The sequence below is a fragment of the Balaenoptera physalus genome (genome assembly GCF_965194825.1).
Source record: "Balaenoptera physalus genome assembly, chromosome: 11".
Classification (NCBI taxonomy): domain Eukaryota; kingdom Metazoa; phylum Chordata; class Mammalia; order Artiodactyla; family Balaenopteridae; genus Balaenoptera; species Balaenoptera physalus.
Window position 1 is genome coordinate 4,106,560 of NC_138896.1, and position 16,470 is coordinate 4,123,029.

Sequence of the window (16,470 nt, forward strand, 5' to 3'; positions counted from 1 at the left end):
TCCAGTGCAGGGGGTGCGGGTTTGATCCCTGGTCGGGGAGCTAAGATCCCATGTGCCTCTCGGCCAAAAAACCAAAACATAAAACAGAAGCAATATTGTAAAAAATTCAATAAAGACTTTAAAAATGGTCCACATCAAGGGGCTTCCCTGGTGGCGCAGTGGTTGAGAATCCGCCTGCCAATGCAGGGGACACGGGTTCGAGCCCTGGTCTGGGAAGATCCCACATGCCGCAGAGCAACTAAGCCTGCATGCCACAACTACTGAGCCTGCGCTCTAGAGCCTGCGAGCCACAACTACTAAGCCCACATGCCACAACTACTGAAGCCCGCGCACCTAGAGCCCGTGCTTCACAACAAGAGAAGCCACCGCAATGAGAAGCCCGCGCACCGCGATGAAGAGTAGCCCCCGCTCGCCACAACTAGAGAAAGCCCATGCGCAGCAACACAGACCCAACGCAGCCAAAAAATAAATAAATAAAATAAATTTTAAAAATTTTTTAAAAACATGGTCCGCATCAAAAAAGTCTAAAAAAAAAAAAAAAGAACCATCTTCTAGCCGACACCTAGAGAAGGCAATGATCTGACCAAGATCATATGGCTCAGAAGAGGAGGAATTGCGATTTGAACCCAGTTCACAGACACATGCCGTTCCCTCTACCCAGAATCCTGCCGGGGGTGGAACCGCTTCCCCCAACCTCCTTTCACCCAGTAAGTCCCTCCCCCTGTGAGGTCAGCTCATGGCACTTGCACAGGAACCTTCTCTGACCCACCATCTAAGTCAGTTGCCCTTTTTTTGTGGCCCCATGGCTCCATGTACCTCTTCTTCAAATGCTTTAGTGTAGTTGCAATTCTCATTGCTTGGTAACTCTTTGATTAACACCTGTCTCTTACGCTGCACTGTGAGCTTCATGAGGTCAGGTCTGTTTTGTTTTGTTTTGCTTTGTTTTGTTTTATTCCATCGTTAGGTCCTCAGTACCCAGCAGAATACATGCCCTATAGTGCGTGCTCATTTCATTTGTTGAATTAACGAGTGGATGGAGTAGGTGGACAGACAGATGTCTAGCCTCCCAGGCCGTGATATTAAACTGGCAGTCCCTGCCAGGGCCGTCATGCTGTTCTGCTGCTGATAGCGAGTTGAGGGGTGGGCAGGGCTGTCCTGGGGGAGAAGGACGGGGGTGACTCCGGGACCAGCGAGGACAGGCCGGAAGCCCCTGCCGGCTCACTGTGAGGGGAGCTCCCGCCCAGCCTGCTCTGCGAGTCCCGGGTGGGCTGCCCCGGAAGTGGTCCAGCATCAGGCTCTGCAGGGAGAACTCAAGCTTGAACCAGAAAATGTCCACGGCTCCTGATCCTGGATTCTGTGATTCCGTAAAACATGCTGCTTGGATGAATGGTATATAATCAAGCTCTCCCTGCTGTATTCCAGCCTAGAGTATCATGGCTAGAGGAAGCTCGTCCTCCCAGCCGAGTCCCAGTTTAGTCCCTCTCTCCCGTAACCTCTCACTCAGTATCTGTCGAGAGATGACGCTATTAGTTAGCCCCAGAGAGTCCCTTCTCAAAAGCATTTGCAAAGTAACCATAAATCATTGGAAATATATATAGATTTCTCTCTACTAATGTGTGCTTCCTTCATAATTAACTAGACACTGAGTCTCTCAAACTAATTAGCCCACTTTCTCCAAGACTCACTGAAGAAATAAAAGCTATACGACATAGCACACTCATGGCTAATCCTACTCATGAGTAATGGGGTTGAGGAGAGCTCTGTGGCATACTCCTTGGTTGGGTGGCTGTTAATACCAGATGGGTGACATCGTACATACCCTTATATCTCGGGAACCCTCTGTCGTTTGGGGCTGTGAGATCTCAGGGCCCACCTCTAGGTGCAGCAAAACTGCCCGGAGCAAGGTCCTACCAGCCTTTCACAGGACTCCATACAGACCTCATCCTGGACCTGGTGGTTTTGGTTTTTGCTGAATGATGGATTTTCAGTTGAGCCTTCTTAGCCAGGATCATAAGGCCCTCTCCCTGCAGATCATGCGTCCTCTGGGTGGCTCGCCATTGGACCACTTGGACCTGGAACATACCCTCAGCATCCTTTGTTGAAACAGAAGAGGAAACACATACGGAACGCCCCTACCAGTACCACGTGTCATTCGCCACCTAGATTACGCTCTTTGCCCTTCACCTGCCAAAATCCTACTCGTCCTTAAGATCTAGATCTAATCCCATCCCCCTGCCAGTCTTTTCTAACACCTAAGTCGTTTACAATCTATGCCATCCATTTAACACTTAGCACTAACAGCATTGTCCTGCTAGCTATCATTTCATGCATCCATGTCTCAACCCCCAAACAGATGGTAATCTAGCCTCATCCTTCTTTGTCTTGTTTTGCGATACCTCTTCCCCCTCACTCTGCCGCTGTGTTGTACCCAGAACGGCCACCCCATGAATATTTATGTATTGATCAAGCAATGCCTATCCCTGTTCTGTACCTCCTCAGTGTCTGCCTCCGCACAGAATAAATCATTGTGGATCAATTGATTGAGATGAAAATGTAGCACTTCACCTGCCAAACACCTTGTGTTTTGTGACCTGGCTCATCCCCTGAGGTGCCAGCGCGTTCGGGAAGCTGCGGTGCACCAGCACGGAGTTAAAGTTAGCTCTGTTGACTTGGGCTGTGCAGACGCAGCAGGGAGAAAAGGATAACCTCTTCCAAATTCCCCACACGGAGGAAAAGCACAGAGCTTTGGAAATCTGTGCAACATGAGACATTACTTCAGGCTTGTTAGAAATGTAGGGGGAAGGCTTGGAAGACAATGGATGAAAAGAACTTTTCAAATACGGTAAATGCGGTTAGAGCATGATAAGCAGCGGTCCTAGAAACCATTTGTGTAAAACGCAGGGCAGCCTGCCTGCTAAGTTCACGAAGTCAGGAAGAGGAGCCACCTGGGCAGGTGGGAACCATCCACGTTGTTCTCTTGCGATGGTCCTGCCACCGGCCAGGCAGTGGTCTGCTAGGGTTTTCTATTGTTGCTTTCTGTTTGTTTATCTTTAGTACAAATTTGAGTTCCCAACTTCCTCTTCTAGTAATGGCCAACTAGGTTGTTCGGGCGAACTCTCCTCCTCCAAAATGAAAAGTTTATTGTGATAAAATATACATAACGTAAAATTTACTATTCTCACCATTCTTACGTATACAGTTCAGCGGCGTTAAGGACATTCACACTGTTATGCAGCCGTCACCTCCATCCACCTCCAGAACTTTCTCATCTTCCTCAGCTGAAACTCTGTCCCCCTTAAACGCTAACTCTCTGTCCCCGTCCCTCAGACCCTGGCGACCACCACTCTCCTTTCTGTCTCTATGAATTTGACAACTCCAGGGACCTCATGGAAAAGGAGTTGTATACTGTTTGGCCTTCTGTGTCTGCCTTATTTCACTGACTATAATGTCTTCAGGGTTCCTTCAGGTTGTCGCATGTATCCTATTAGGATCCATTTGTACAGATGAGGAAGTTGAAGCTCAGATAACTTGCCCAAGGTCATTCGGGCCTTTCTGTGTGGCCCCAACTGAGGGTCTAGAATCTTGAGCCACATAAGTAATAATACCAGTTGTTAACTGTAGCTTGAACTGTGCTAAACACTTTACGTATACTATTTTCATTCAGTCCTTCAAAAACCCTGGGAGTACACGATCTGGATCTTAGAATGAGAACCTGGACCAGCGATTAAGAACTGGCCCAAGATCCGAGAGCTGGGAAGCAGCAGGGCTGGGCTGGGCTGCATCCCCGAGTCTCCCCGCGGAAGCGTCTATTAGAAAACTTCCCCAGAGCAGTTGTTTTCATATGGACGTGCACGTGGGGACCAAGAACACCGGCCCACTCCCCGGGGGGCAAGGGCACGACCTCCTTCCTCCTGACTGCCTGGCCTGAGACCCTGCCTTGGAAGAACCGGGAACGTTAGGGGGGTTGATGGGAGTGAAAGGGGTGTTGGGGGACTTGAAGCGCCCCTGAGGACCTGCCAAGTGTTTGACGTGAAAAGGCACGTCTTGCCTTCAAAGCGTGTGTCTCCTGGGATCTCTTCAGCTGCCAGCGTGGGGGCGGCCCGGGATGGGGGCAGCTCCGGAAGCGGGTTCCTCTCGCCCGGCCCCGCTTTCCCTCCTTCGGGGCCTGGCTTGGAGCTATCTCTCCCACGGCGCTAACTGTCGGGGGAACCATCTGGTTTGGTTTCTGGTGACTGACGCCAAGGAACAGAAATCCCTGTGGGAAGAGCCTGCAGCCACAGAGGCAGGGAGAGGCGGTGAAGTCCACACCACGAACTCGGAGGCTGCGCTCGGGGTGGCCCTCGGGGGCGGCAGGCCTAAGGCCGAGCGTCTGAGCGTGCGTGATGGGGGCAGGGGTGGGAGAAGGCAGTGGATGGGGGCCCAGTTCAGTCCAGAGGGTCTGTTCCAACCCGAGACCCACCTCCTGCAGGACCTCTTCCCTGGAGAGCCGGCCTGGCTGTCACCCAGCGACCCCCGTGGCACCAGCGGCGTCCCTGCGCCGCCTGCCCTGAAATCCCTCAGATGGGCACCCCTTCCCTTTCGTCCGCGCGGGCCCTGCAGCCGCTCAGTCCCTCCAGAATCCCCTCTGTCCTCTGCACTGACTCCTGGGATGCAGAGCCGGGGGGGCCGGGCTGTCACTCGGTCCAGCCCTCTCCCTGGTGAGGTCAGGTGGCCTGACCAGTCACACGGCCGTGGCTGGGGCCTGGGTCCTTTCCTGCATTAAACCAACGCGGCCTCTGTCCTCGGAACCCCAGAGCAGTTCATGAGGAGGCGGGCACACCATCATCGGGCCTGAGGCCTTACGATCAGGATTTCCCTTTTTCCTCTTCCCTTTGGCCGGGGAAGGTAAAGGGGGGGAGTGATTTTCTTAGTTTCTAGAGCACTTGTTTAAATCGTGCCCGATCCTGAGCGGTAGTTCACCTCTCTCCCTGACTCCCAACCTCCCCCCACTTTCCCAGCCAGGTTCCCCAGTGTGCTCCCCTGCCCAACCCCCGGCGTCCTTCCTCTCCCCATCAGCCCTGCAGGTAAAGGAGGTGGGGGACAAAGCAGCGGGCCCTGAGCGCCCACCCCGGGCCGCCGGGGTCTCACCAGCGTCTGCTGGCGTGTCAGCACCAGCCCCGGGAGGCACGTGTCATCCTCACGTCACAAGGGGGGAGCCAAGGGCTCGGTCACACCGACAGCAGAGGCCGGGGGAGGGAGTGAAGTGGGACCCCTGCGGCAGGTCTGGGTTCTTCTCCACCCCTCACACCCCATTTCCTTGGCGACCAGCCCCCCCCCCGATCCCCTTCCCATCACACTGTTGCCCTCGCCTGAGCCTCCCGCCCAGGCGAAGGGCACGGCCAGGTGGCCGTCAGACTGAGCTTTGGCATCACACGAGCAGGAGTGAGTCAGTGGTCGCACTGCCCGTTACCCCGAAAACAGCACCTGCCCCAGCACAGCACCGTCCCCGCTGTGGAGCAGCCCCTGCAGGTAGGTCGCGTCAGCAGGGACCGTGGGCGCAGTGACCCATTCTGGGACGTGCCCAGCGCACCCCTGAGAACGTGAAGGAGCTGCTCTCGTCACCGATGGAAAAGCAGACATTTCCCGTGTCTCGGGAGCTGGTGTTGGCGGCCTCCGGGGAAGGACTTGACCTCGAGGTCGAAGCCTGTGCGGTTGCCGGGGTCAACTTGATGGTGGGATGATGGAGGTGGTCCAGCCCTCGCCGGCCCCCTGCCCCACTGTCCCTTCTGTCCAAGGAAGCCTGGTGGCCCTGGTCCCTGCACAGAGTCCGTCACTGGCACGCTGTTACCTGGAGAGCGGCAGTGAGCTTAGCAGTACCTCCTTTTCACTGACTTATCATTGACTTACAATGTGATGTTAGTTTCAGGTGTACGGCATAGTAATTCAATATTTTTTGTAGGTCATACTCCATACAAAGTTCTATAAAAAATACTGACTATATTTCCTGTACTGTACATTACATCCTTACCACTTGTTTATTTTATGCCTAGTAGTGTGTACCTCTTAATCCCTCTCGCCTATTTTGCCCCTCCCCTCTGGTCACCACTAGTTTGTTCGCTCTGTGTTCTTTGGGGTGGGGTGTACACCCGGGAGTGGGAGTGCTGGGTCACATGGAAATTGTGTTTACCTTTGTGAGGACCCACCGGACCGTTCTCCACAGTGGCCACGCTATCGTACGTTCCCGCTGGGTTGCTGGTTTCAGATCCAGCCCTGCCACTTACTCGCTGTGTGGACATGGCCCAGTGACCTCTGCTCTCTGTCTCTCTGCTTGTCTCTTCTCTCTCTCTCTCTCTCTCTCTCTCTCTGTTTCCTCATTTGTGTGTCGGGACACTGATGCTGTCTACCCCGTGGGGGTGTGATGCTTACATGGGTTCGTGGATGTACCAGCGCCTGGTATGTAAGAGGCGCTACGCAAATAAATGTCTGCTGCTGTTGCTGTTTCTGAGCCAGCGGGGGCCATGACGGATGAAAGATTGAGAAGCTTTTGGGCTAAAAGAGGCCGCGTTGTGAGGATGTAGAAGAATCAGAAAGGCCCTAATCCAGACAGTTGGGGCTGGCCCTCCGGGCATCCCTCCCTCTGGGGACTCCACCGTCTCACCTGTGCCGCGCTGAGCTGTGAGACCCTCCAGCTCCGTGGCCTTCACGGGTGGAGCACTCCTCAGGGGCGAGGGACTCGGTCCTCCGCTCAGACCAGGGCCAGGTCCGTGGCTTTCGTTGGTTCCCCAGCCAGCGAAAGAAGGACCAGCTAATCCACCATCTGAAAGCTCCAAAAAGAAGTTTCTAGCAAACAGACAAAAGGCACTCCTCTCTCTCTCCCTCTCCAGTGATGTTAGGAAAAGGCAAACCTGGTTGATTTTCAGCTGAGTCTACTGAATTATGGCCAAATATTCTGCCAAATACTGTTTCTCTCAATTTTTAAAATTAATCCATATGTTTATGATTCATTTGCACCCAACTCATCACAGTGTTTTGTAAAAGCTGTTGGAATCCCAAGAATCCTTATAGGGGCCTTCTTGGAAGCACTTAGAAGCAAGGAGATAAATTTTTTTCCCATTTGTCTTTGGTTGGAAATCTCAACTTGTAGAGGCTGTATTACCAGCTCTTCAGCTGACAGACAGAGACCTGAGTGAACCGCCGAAAAAATACAATAACAGCGTGTGAGGACGCTTTCATCTCATGCTCGTGCCGCGCTTGATGGCTTCCGAGCCCTGTCACCTTGTCTCCGAGGCAGTTGGGGAAAGTCGATGGGGTCAGCGCTGTTACTCTTTCAACGGAGGAGGAACTCAGAGTCAGGACGCGTGTCGTAGGCCGGAGATGAGCAGCCAGTTCTCCGCCCCTGTGAGTCAGGGGTGGGGTGGGGTGGGGTGCGGTGCGGGGTGGGGGGGCGGGCAGCTGCCCAGGCCGCTGGGACGGGGCCTCCCCTGCAGGAAACCATCCTCCCGCCCTTGCCGGGTCGCCAGATCTGTCGCCGCACTTGTTCTAGTAAATGTCTGCATCGTCATCAAACAGCCCGCAGTCCCTCCGCCCTTTTTCGTGCTCAGCTCATTTCTCCTCCCCTAGAACCCTCCGTCCCTTGGAAACCCGGGACGCTGCCTGTGATGTCGGGGTGGGAGAAGGGCCCTTGCTCTGCACGGGGGCGGGGAGGTGGGTCTCCCGGCTGCCCCGAGAGGCCAGTGCAGCGGGGCACAGCTGGGCTCCACCCCTGCAGGGCACACTGTCCCCGAAGGGCCCCGGCAGGGCAGGCCTCGGCCCTCCAGCCCCAGCACGAGGCCTGCTGGGGCAGCGTCTCGCGGCGCACACAGCCCCTGCATCGGGCGCCGCGGCCTGGTGTCTCTGGGGGCCTGGGTTCTACAAAAGGCTTTGCCACCAGGAACCAGGAACCGCAGCGGCCCGTGCTGCCAGCTCACTGCTGTGCCCACGGGGTTCCCTGCTCACCTCATGTCAAAATCACAGAAAGAGGCCCCGCTTACCGAGCTCCTTCCGGTTCTGTGCACACACTTGTGTGCTCTGTCTGATGGTTCTGCTTTGAGCCGTTCTCCGCGGTCGACACGACTGTTATCCACCTTGTATCCTGAGGCCCGGTGCGGGAACCAGCCGGGGTCGCCGGGGGGCGACATGGCACCGCTGGGCGTGGACCAGGCGCTGGCTCCGAGGCCTGCCCCGTGGCCGCCGCACCGGCCCGCGGAGGCGGATGAGGCTGGCGTCGGCGGAGGGCTCGGGGCGCCCCGGTGTTCACGGCTCCCCTCGCTGCCTCCTAGCTGCCGGCGTCCGCCGGCCTCACTGTCGGAGGCAGGGGTGGGAGAGGGAAGGAGAAGGCCGTGGCTGAACTCGGCAGGGGCCGTGGAACCCCGGCAGGGCGGTGCGAGGCCGGACCAGCCTCCTCTAGGCCTGAACGCAGCCTCGCACCCCGGGGTTCGGTGGTTGCATAAGCATTCGTTCAGCGGCTTTTACGCAGCACCTGCCCTATGCCAGACATTGCCCTGGGCACCAGAGGAGCAAAGTGGAGTAACACGGCCGGGTGCCGTCCCGCAGGGGCGCACGGCGCATGCGATGGAGACCAGCGTCTAGGGGACTCGCCGGGGAGACGCCGGGGCACAAGCCTGCCCAGTGCCCGGCAGGGCAAGTCTCTTCTTTTTTTAATAGAACAGCTTTACTGAGATGTAATTCACGTGTCATACATCCATTTAAAATACTCAACTCAGTGGTTTTTCTAACATTCACCACTCTCCCATTCCAGACATTTTCACTGCCTTCAAAAGAAACCCCATCCCCATTAATAGTCACTCCCTTTTCCACCAGCCCCTCAGCCCAGGGCAGTTATGAGTCTGCTTCCTGTCTGTATGGAATTGCCTATTCTGGACATTTCATATAATGGAATCATATAATATGTGGTCTTCTGTGTCTGGCGTCTTTCACTAAGTGTAATGTTTTCAAGGTCCATCTGGGTTGTAGCATTAGAACTTCATTTCTTCTTAGGGCTGAATAATATTCCGTGTAGAGGTAGATTGTTTATCCAGTCATCGTTTGAAGGACGTTTGGATTATTTCCACTTTTTGGCTATCGAGAAGAATGCTGCTCTGCACATTCGTGCACGAGTTTGTGTGTGGACAGACGTGCTCATTTCTCTTGACCATACACCTAGTGGAGGGACTGCTGCATCCTAGGGTGACTACGTCTCAGTGTCTGGAGAACTGCCTTGTTTAACTTTCAGAGGTTCCTCCAGCTCTTTCCCCAGCGGCTGCGCCATTTTACGTCCCCGCCAGCCACTCATGAGGGTTCTTATTTCTCCATTTCTTCTCCAACACTTGCTATTTTCTGTCTTTTTGATTACAGCCATCTTAGCTAGTACGAAGTGGCATCTCACTGTGGTTTTGATTTGCATCTTCCCTGCTGGCTAATGATATTGAGCATCTTTTCATGCGCTTACCAGCCGTTTGTATGTCTTCTTGGGAGAATTCTATTCAGATCCTTTGTGCATTTTTAATCAGATTATGTCTTTTTATTGTTGAGTTGTAGGAGTTCTTTATATATTATAGATACGAGTCCCCTGTCAGTATATGATTGGCAAATATTTTCTCCCATTCTGTAAGTTATCTTTCCATTTTCTTAATGGTGTCCTTTGAAGCACAAAAGTTTCTAATTTTGATGAAGCCCAATTCATCCATTTTTTCTTTTGTCACCTGTGCTTTTGGTGTCATACCTAAGGAAGCTTTGCCTGGCACACGGTCATGAAGATGGACTCTCGTGTTTTCTTCTAAGACTGTTATAGTTTTAGGCCTTACGTTTAGGTGTGTGACCTATTTTGAGTTAATTTTTGTCTGGTGTGACGAAAGGGCCAACTTCGTTGTCTTGCATGAGGACACAGAGGCGTCCCAGTGCCGCTTGTTGAAAACACATTTCCCCATAGAATGGCCTTGGGGCGGGAAGAGGTGGAAGCGCTGCCCCGCTATCGGGGGACCTCGGGGCAGCACCCAGGGCCCATCCCAGGCGCGGCCACTGAGTAGAGCCACTGGCCGGGGCTGGACTGGGAAAGCGAGGAGGGCGGGTCGGAGGTGTGTTTCGTCCCTTGTCTCGGGCAGGCAGTGGGGTGTCGGGTGAGGCGACAGGGCCGGCGGTGTGGAACCAGGGGTCCCGAGGAGCTCCCTAAGGACAGGCCTCCTCCCCCAGCCACTCAGAGGTACCTTCTTCCCTTACCTGGATCCACAGGGGGACTGACGTGCGAATAGGCCTGTGAGGCACAGTCCTCGCCCTTCCTGGAGGCGGCGAGCAGGGGAGGGTGACCAGCCCCGGGCGGAGGAGGCGGAGGGGGCGGAGGGGGAGCAGATCAGGGAGGCTGGGACATCCTGCTCCGCGAGGGGCCCGGCGGCCAAACAGGCGGACGGGGAGGAGGCAGCCCCACTGAGAGCAAGTCCACGAAGGGTCCCGAGTCCCCGAGAAGCACGGGCCTGGGGCCCTGGGGCCCCTGTGGGGAACGGCGGGCCTCCCAGGGCATACGGAGCGCCCACCCCACCAGAGCCCCTGTTCAAGGCTCTAGCTTTCCTGCAGGCCTGGCGGCCTCCCTCTGGGCAGCGGGCACGTGGCGCGTGGTGTCGACGTCCCTGGGGCTCTGCCCGGCACCCACTCGTCTGCTCCAGCTTCTCCACCTGCAGCGAGGCAGGCAGGGCTGGCTCTCCCAGGAAGGGGGCTGGAAAGGAGGAATTTGGTGGCTTGAAGGAGAGAAACAGAAGTGCCCGGAGAGGGGAGGGCCTGCTGGCCAGGGCCCGGGGCTTCCTGATGAGCTGCCGTGCGCCCGTGTGTCTCAGCCGCTGCCGTGCAGTAGGAGCCTTAGTGCTGTCGGGACTGCATGTTCCCGAATCACCCAGCTGTTCCTCGGCAGCCAGGCCAGCAGCCGCCTGGTAGAGCCAGGATCAGAGCGATTGCCCGCGCAGCACAGAGATGGCACGATTGTCCTGTGCTCCCCACGGCCTGCAGGGGACGTGCTTGGCCCCTAACCGCTCTGCTTGTCAGGGGCCGCCTCGGAGCCCAGGGCCCCCGCCCAGCTGCTGAATCAGGGCCGGCCCAGGAAATCGATTTGCAAGAAGCTTCCTTCCCAGTGGATGCACTCAGTCCAAGGGGACCCAGCGGTCAGCGTTCCTGGCACCGGCTCCTCTGTAAGGGACACGCCGGCCGTCAGCAGGGGTGCGCCTCTGTAGCGCTCCGTCGGCGGCCCTGTGTCCTCCTCAGCCGTCACCACTGCTTCTGCAGGAGACACGCCTGCCCCTCACTCACCTGCCTTTCTCTCCCGTTCTCCAGGACACACAGGACCAGCCACTGCTACCGCGTCACCTACCGCCACATGGAGCGCACGATGTCGCAGAGAGAGGTCGGCCGCGTCCACCAGGCCGTGCAGGAGGCGGCCGTACGGCTGCTGGGCGTCGAGGGCAGGTTTTGATGTCGCCACCTCCCCGGCCGCGGCCCTCCCAGGGCCCCGGGTTTGCTGAACCAAAGAGAAAAAAGATACTCTTTGTGGACCGAGACATCCGTCATCTTGTGATAAATGGGTCAGTTTCAGGACTTTCAGAAAATAAAGGATGGCTCTTGAGAAACTGTTGACATAGCATGTGTCTTTTATTTGGAGAAGTGGGGGGAAGGAGCAATAATACGAGAGTTACCTTCTTTTCCTTTTAGAAATGCTTTGCCCGTTGGCGCTCGGTGCCGTTAATTGGTCCCTGGATTCGGTTAAAGTGTAAACAGCAGACGTGATTTCCTGCCTGACAGGCTCTTCCCCCCGTGTAATGAGCGGAGCCACACAGAGGGGCACACTCCAGACCACAGACGCTTTTCTCGATCGGCTCCCGTTCCTTTCTCCCTCCTCCTTCTGTTCTGCAAAGGGCAGGCTGCCGACAGGGCGCGGGTGAAATGCCAGGGGTCCCTCAGAGGCGGAGGCAGTCACACCTCTGAGCGAGCAGGATTTTACTTCCTTTTCACGAAGTGGGGCTTGGAGCCAGGTCTCTGGCCCCAGGGTGTGGACAAAGCTGCCTCCTGCCCGCACCGCCCCCCCAGAGGAGAGAGAGCGCCCTGGGGCTGGGTGGCACCCGGCACTGCAGGGCCAGGTCCTTGAAGCCCCCGAGAGTTTGTTTCCTAATGGAAGGCCTCTGCTTCCAGAGACGACCTTTATGGGGGAATACGGGGCTTTGATGTTCCCTTTTCCATCCCGAGCGCTTTGTGGTCTGCCTGCTTCCCTCCTGACCAGTTTTCATAATCAGATTCCCTCCCCGGTGTGATGCTGGAGGCTGATGGAGGGCCGGGAGCGCTGGGATTAATATTTGATGAGGGCGGCCATTAGCAGCCAGCGGTGTGCGGGTGGGCAGCTGCTCCAACAGGAAGGAGTGGCTTCAATGTCATTTTGCCCTCTTACCCAGGGGCACGTGTCCCGTGGATTTTCAAGGGAATCGAGAGCTGCATCCCAGCCTGGCCAAGCTGCTGGCCAGGATCCTGGGGCCACAGGCGCTGCTCCTGGAGAGGAGAGCTCTAATGCACACCGTGACTGGTAACCTCTTCTCCAGGAGCATTTGCTAGCAGACCATTCCTGATCCTGGGGCTGCATTTCCAGAGGCCCCTTTTATCCCCAAGACCCCTTAGGCATTCGCAGAAATCCTGGCGTAACACCCAGAAAACGTGGCACCGCCCCTCGGCCCACGACCTGAGCGCATATCTGTCAGATGCCAAGCGCTGTGCTAGGGCCTGGGGGCAGTGCTGACATTCGGGGGGGCGGGCAGACATTCGGGGGGGAGGGCAGACATTCGGGGGGGCTCACAGAGGGCTTTGCTGAACGTTCCTCTCGACACTCCATGAGATGTAGTCAACCTTCCCCTAAATTTTCCCGTGAGGCCGGAGGAGTCTCGAGCCCTAACCAGGAGCGCACCCGAGCCTGCTGCCTCCTAGTGAAGACCCTGTAGCTAGACGGACTTGGGTGCGTTGCCAGGTCTGCGCCTCCCCCGTGCTCCCGGGACCTGTGTTCCGCGAGCCCCCAGCCGCGCGGGCTCGTGCGACCCCCGCCTCCGCTCTGGGTGTTGGCGCTCGTGCCAAAGGTGGGCCCGCTTGCCGGGGGGCCGAGGGGACATCCAGCGCTTCACTTTTCTCATGGGACTCCCGCAGGAGAGTAAAGAGTTGAAGAAGAGAAAAACAAGAAGGACAATGGAACCCCTGAGATGAGCAGCACTCCGCAGCTCGGTGACAGGTGAGTCCGTACACACAGAGCGTGGTGGCCAACACCAGCGTCACCCGCCTCCCCCCGGGAGGCTCCCTCCCGTCCTCCGTGACGCCGGGACAGTAATCTGCCTGCTGCGAGGGTCGGTCAGGCGTAGAACCCGGAACCTGAGAAGCTGCCCGTGGCCTCTGCTCTGGCGACGGGCATCGGGAACCGGGTGAGGAAGGGATGTGACCCGCACAGCGGCTCTCCCTGCCCCACGTCTCAGCGGCCACCCGGGGCCCTCTGTCCCCACGTCCGCTGCCCATCTCCATGACGACCATCATCACTTGGGTGGCGCTCGGCAGCCGCCAGGCAGGGCCATCCTGACCCACCCGCAGGTCACAGTAGAGGGAGGACACATGACAGCGATGGGGGGGTTGACAGTGGCTGACCCCATCCCCCTGGGTGTCCCGGGCACAGCGCACCGCGTGCGTTCAGCCTCCTGAATCTGGGCCGCTGTTCCACGTGCCGTAGACGGGCCAGGAAAAGGCGGACCGGGCCCAGCATGCCCTCCTTCCGTTCTCACGACCCCCGGTGGTCCTGTTCTTCCCTCCACCCTCCAGGTGTGAGATCAATGTGCTCGGGGAGGTGCTGCAAAGCCAGGGCTGGAGGAAGCCTCTCTGACTTCCAAGCCTGTGCTCTTCACGTTGCCCCCAGCTACGCCCCCTGCACTTGCCCGGGCGCTCGGCCTAAGCTAGGCAGGGTGGGGATCCACTCTGGACACCGCAAGGCGGAGGGGCCACCGCGGCGCTGCGGACATCACCACCAGGACAGTGGCAACGCCACTGCCCAGCCCCGGGACCCTCTCCACAAGGTGCTAGGGCATGTGACATGGGCCCTCAGGGCCAGCCGTGGGTTCTGTATCAAAACCGTTGGAAGGTCCTCTTTATCATCTGACACTTCAAGTGGTCAATAGAGTTACACTTGCTGCTTCAGGACGGCAGGTCAGATTCAGGGCCACAGTCAGAGCTGGAAAGGTCAGCTGCTGAGCAACAGGGAAGTCCAGAACTGAACGATCTAGGACCCTGCGAGGGTAATGCTTGCTCCCAGGGGGCTGCGTCCCAGCACCCGGGAAGGTGGGGCAGCAGGAGGAAACGTTCTTCTTGCCCTCGGTGACCAATTACTCGAGATCCTAGTGGCTCTGGTTTCCTAGATGGCGTCTACAAAAGCTGACAACAGCAACACACAAACCCAAAGCCGGTGCCCTGTTCAAAGGCAGGGGCTACAGACACTTGTACAGGCAGGAGACCGCCCGGCTCGGGCCCCTTCTCTGGCCCATTCCCGAGCCTGGGGCTGGTCTGGGGCGGGTGGATCGGGTGCCTCATGGAGCGCTGGACCAAGCCCGAGGCTGAGCTTAGATCAGGTCTAAACCCGGCTCTGCCATGATGAGTCACTTAGCATCCCTGAGGCTAAATGTTCTCCGCTCTGAGATGGAGGCAATGATCCTCTCCTCCTTCCAGGGACCGAGTGTGGACGGCTCAGCAAGGAGGAAGAAGATCGTGTGTAAAACTCTTAAGCATCTCATTTTAGCCTCACACAAACTCTGAAACTTAACCACAGTACGTACGTCCACCTAGGAGCTGAGAACATGAGGCCAAGGACCAGGCCCAGGGTCCTCCCATGAGCGGGTAATTGACCTAGAATTTAAGGCCCGCTCTCTGTAAGACCAAAGCCCGCGGTCTTCCTCCCGTGCTCTGTGTCTGCCAAGAAATGACACGCTGAGAACACAGTGGCCGTGCCTCGCCCTTTGCAGTCTCAAGTGTGAGATGGAGGACGCCCTCCACAGCCTTTGCTCCCCAAGTGCAGGCCCGCATGTGCACATGTGTTTGTCTATTCGGACACAAGACTCAAAGAGGGCTTGGCCTGCACACACGTCCAAAGGACGTGGGGAGACCAGGCCACATTGAGTTAAACAGGAGACTTCAAGGAGGGCGCATGAGGCCGGTTAAACTACAAGGATCGATCCAAGAAGGAAATCAGTTTAACCAGTGGGCTCAGCGCTAAAGCAGCACGTCCCAGCTGTGTCCCGGCTACAACCTGGGCTGTTGGAGCCCTCGGGCAGGACGGGTGCCCAGGGCTGTGTGCCGACGATGGCCTGCTGGCTGTGTAGTCGCCCTTCTCTCCCAAACAAGAAGGGCTTTCAGGATGCAGGTGTGTGAGACTGGCATTATTACAGAGGAAACTTTGAAATCTATTTTTAACGGCTTCGAATCTATTGAGTGGCTCGTTTGAAGTCATCTATATTTTATTACTAATAAGAAACAACTAGGATGCCAAAGCAAGTCAATGGAAAAAGTAAAGTCTTTTCAACAGGTGTGCCGGAGCAACTGGGTCCCCATGTAAGAGAAAAAGGAAAGCATCTCAACCCCGATGCCACACGTCACACAAAAATTAATTCAAGATGGAGCCTAAATATAAAAGCCAAAACCTTACTCTCAGCCTTAAAGAAGAAAATGTAAAGGACTATCCTTGTGACCTTGGGTAGGCAATGACTTCCTAGAGAGGACACAGAAAGAGCTAGTAAAGAAAAAAATGATCAACTGGACTTTTTCAAGATTTAAAACATCTGCTCTTTGAAACACGTCATTAAGAAAATGAATAGGGGGACTTCCCTGGTGGTCCAGTGGTTAAGAATCTGCCCTTCCACTGTAGGGGGGCACAGGTTCGATCCCTGGTCGGGAACTAAGATCCTGCATGCCGCGTGGTGTGGCCAGAAAAAAAAAAAAAGAGCAGACAAACCACAGATTGGGAGAAAATATTGTGACACATATATTCAACAAAGGATTTATATCCAGAATATACAAAGGATTCCTACAATTCAATACTAATTTTTTTTAAAAATCTTTTGAAAAATGGGGAAAATTCCTATAATTCAGTAATTTAAAAAAAAAACTTTTTAAAAAATGAACAAACACTTCACAAAAAAAAAAGATTTATAAATAGCCATTAAGTTGGAAAGATGCTCAACATTATTAGTCATCAGGGCAATGCATTCAGGAAGTTACAGAGCTGCCAGAACTCATCTATAGGGGCAAAAAGCAGATCAGAGGTTGCCTGGGCCTGGGGAGAGATTGATGGAAAGGGGCCCATGGGAATGTTCTCTATCTTGATAGACATGCAGGTTACGTGGACGGGTGCATTTGTCAAAACTCATCAAACTGTATGCTTTAAGATCTGTGCCTTTCACTGTGCGTAAACTA

The 16,470-nt window shown here is 55.7% G+C and overlaps 2 protein-coding genes across 8 annotated transcripts in view; one reads left to right on the top strand and one right to left on the bottom strand.

Moving 5' to 3' along the window:
* FARS2 (phenylalanyl-tRNA synthetase 2, mitochondrial) overlaps nt 1-11,624 on the top strand; it is a 391,286-nt gene extending 379,662 nt beyond the window's left edge. For all 7 annotated transcript variants that reach the window (XM_082413329.1, XM_082413326.1, XM_082413331.1 and 4 more), the window contains one exon: nt 11,332-11,624. In XM_082413329.1, coding sequence (XP_082269455.1) covers nt 11,332-11,470 — 139 coding nt within the window. In that variant the 3' untranslated portion in view covers nt 11,471-11,624. The remainder of the gene's footprint in view (nt 1-11,331) is intronic.
* The window catches only part of NRN1 (neuritin 1), a 406,802-nt gene that overhangs the window by 247,415 nt on the left and 142,917 nt on the right, over nt 1-16,470 (bottom strand). The gene's annotated exons all lie outside the window — the stretch shown is intronic.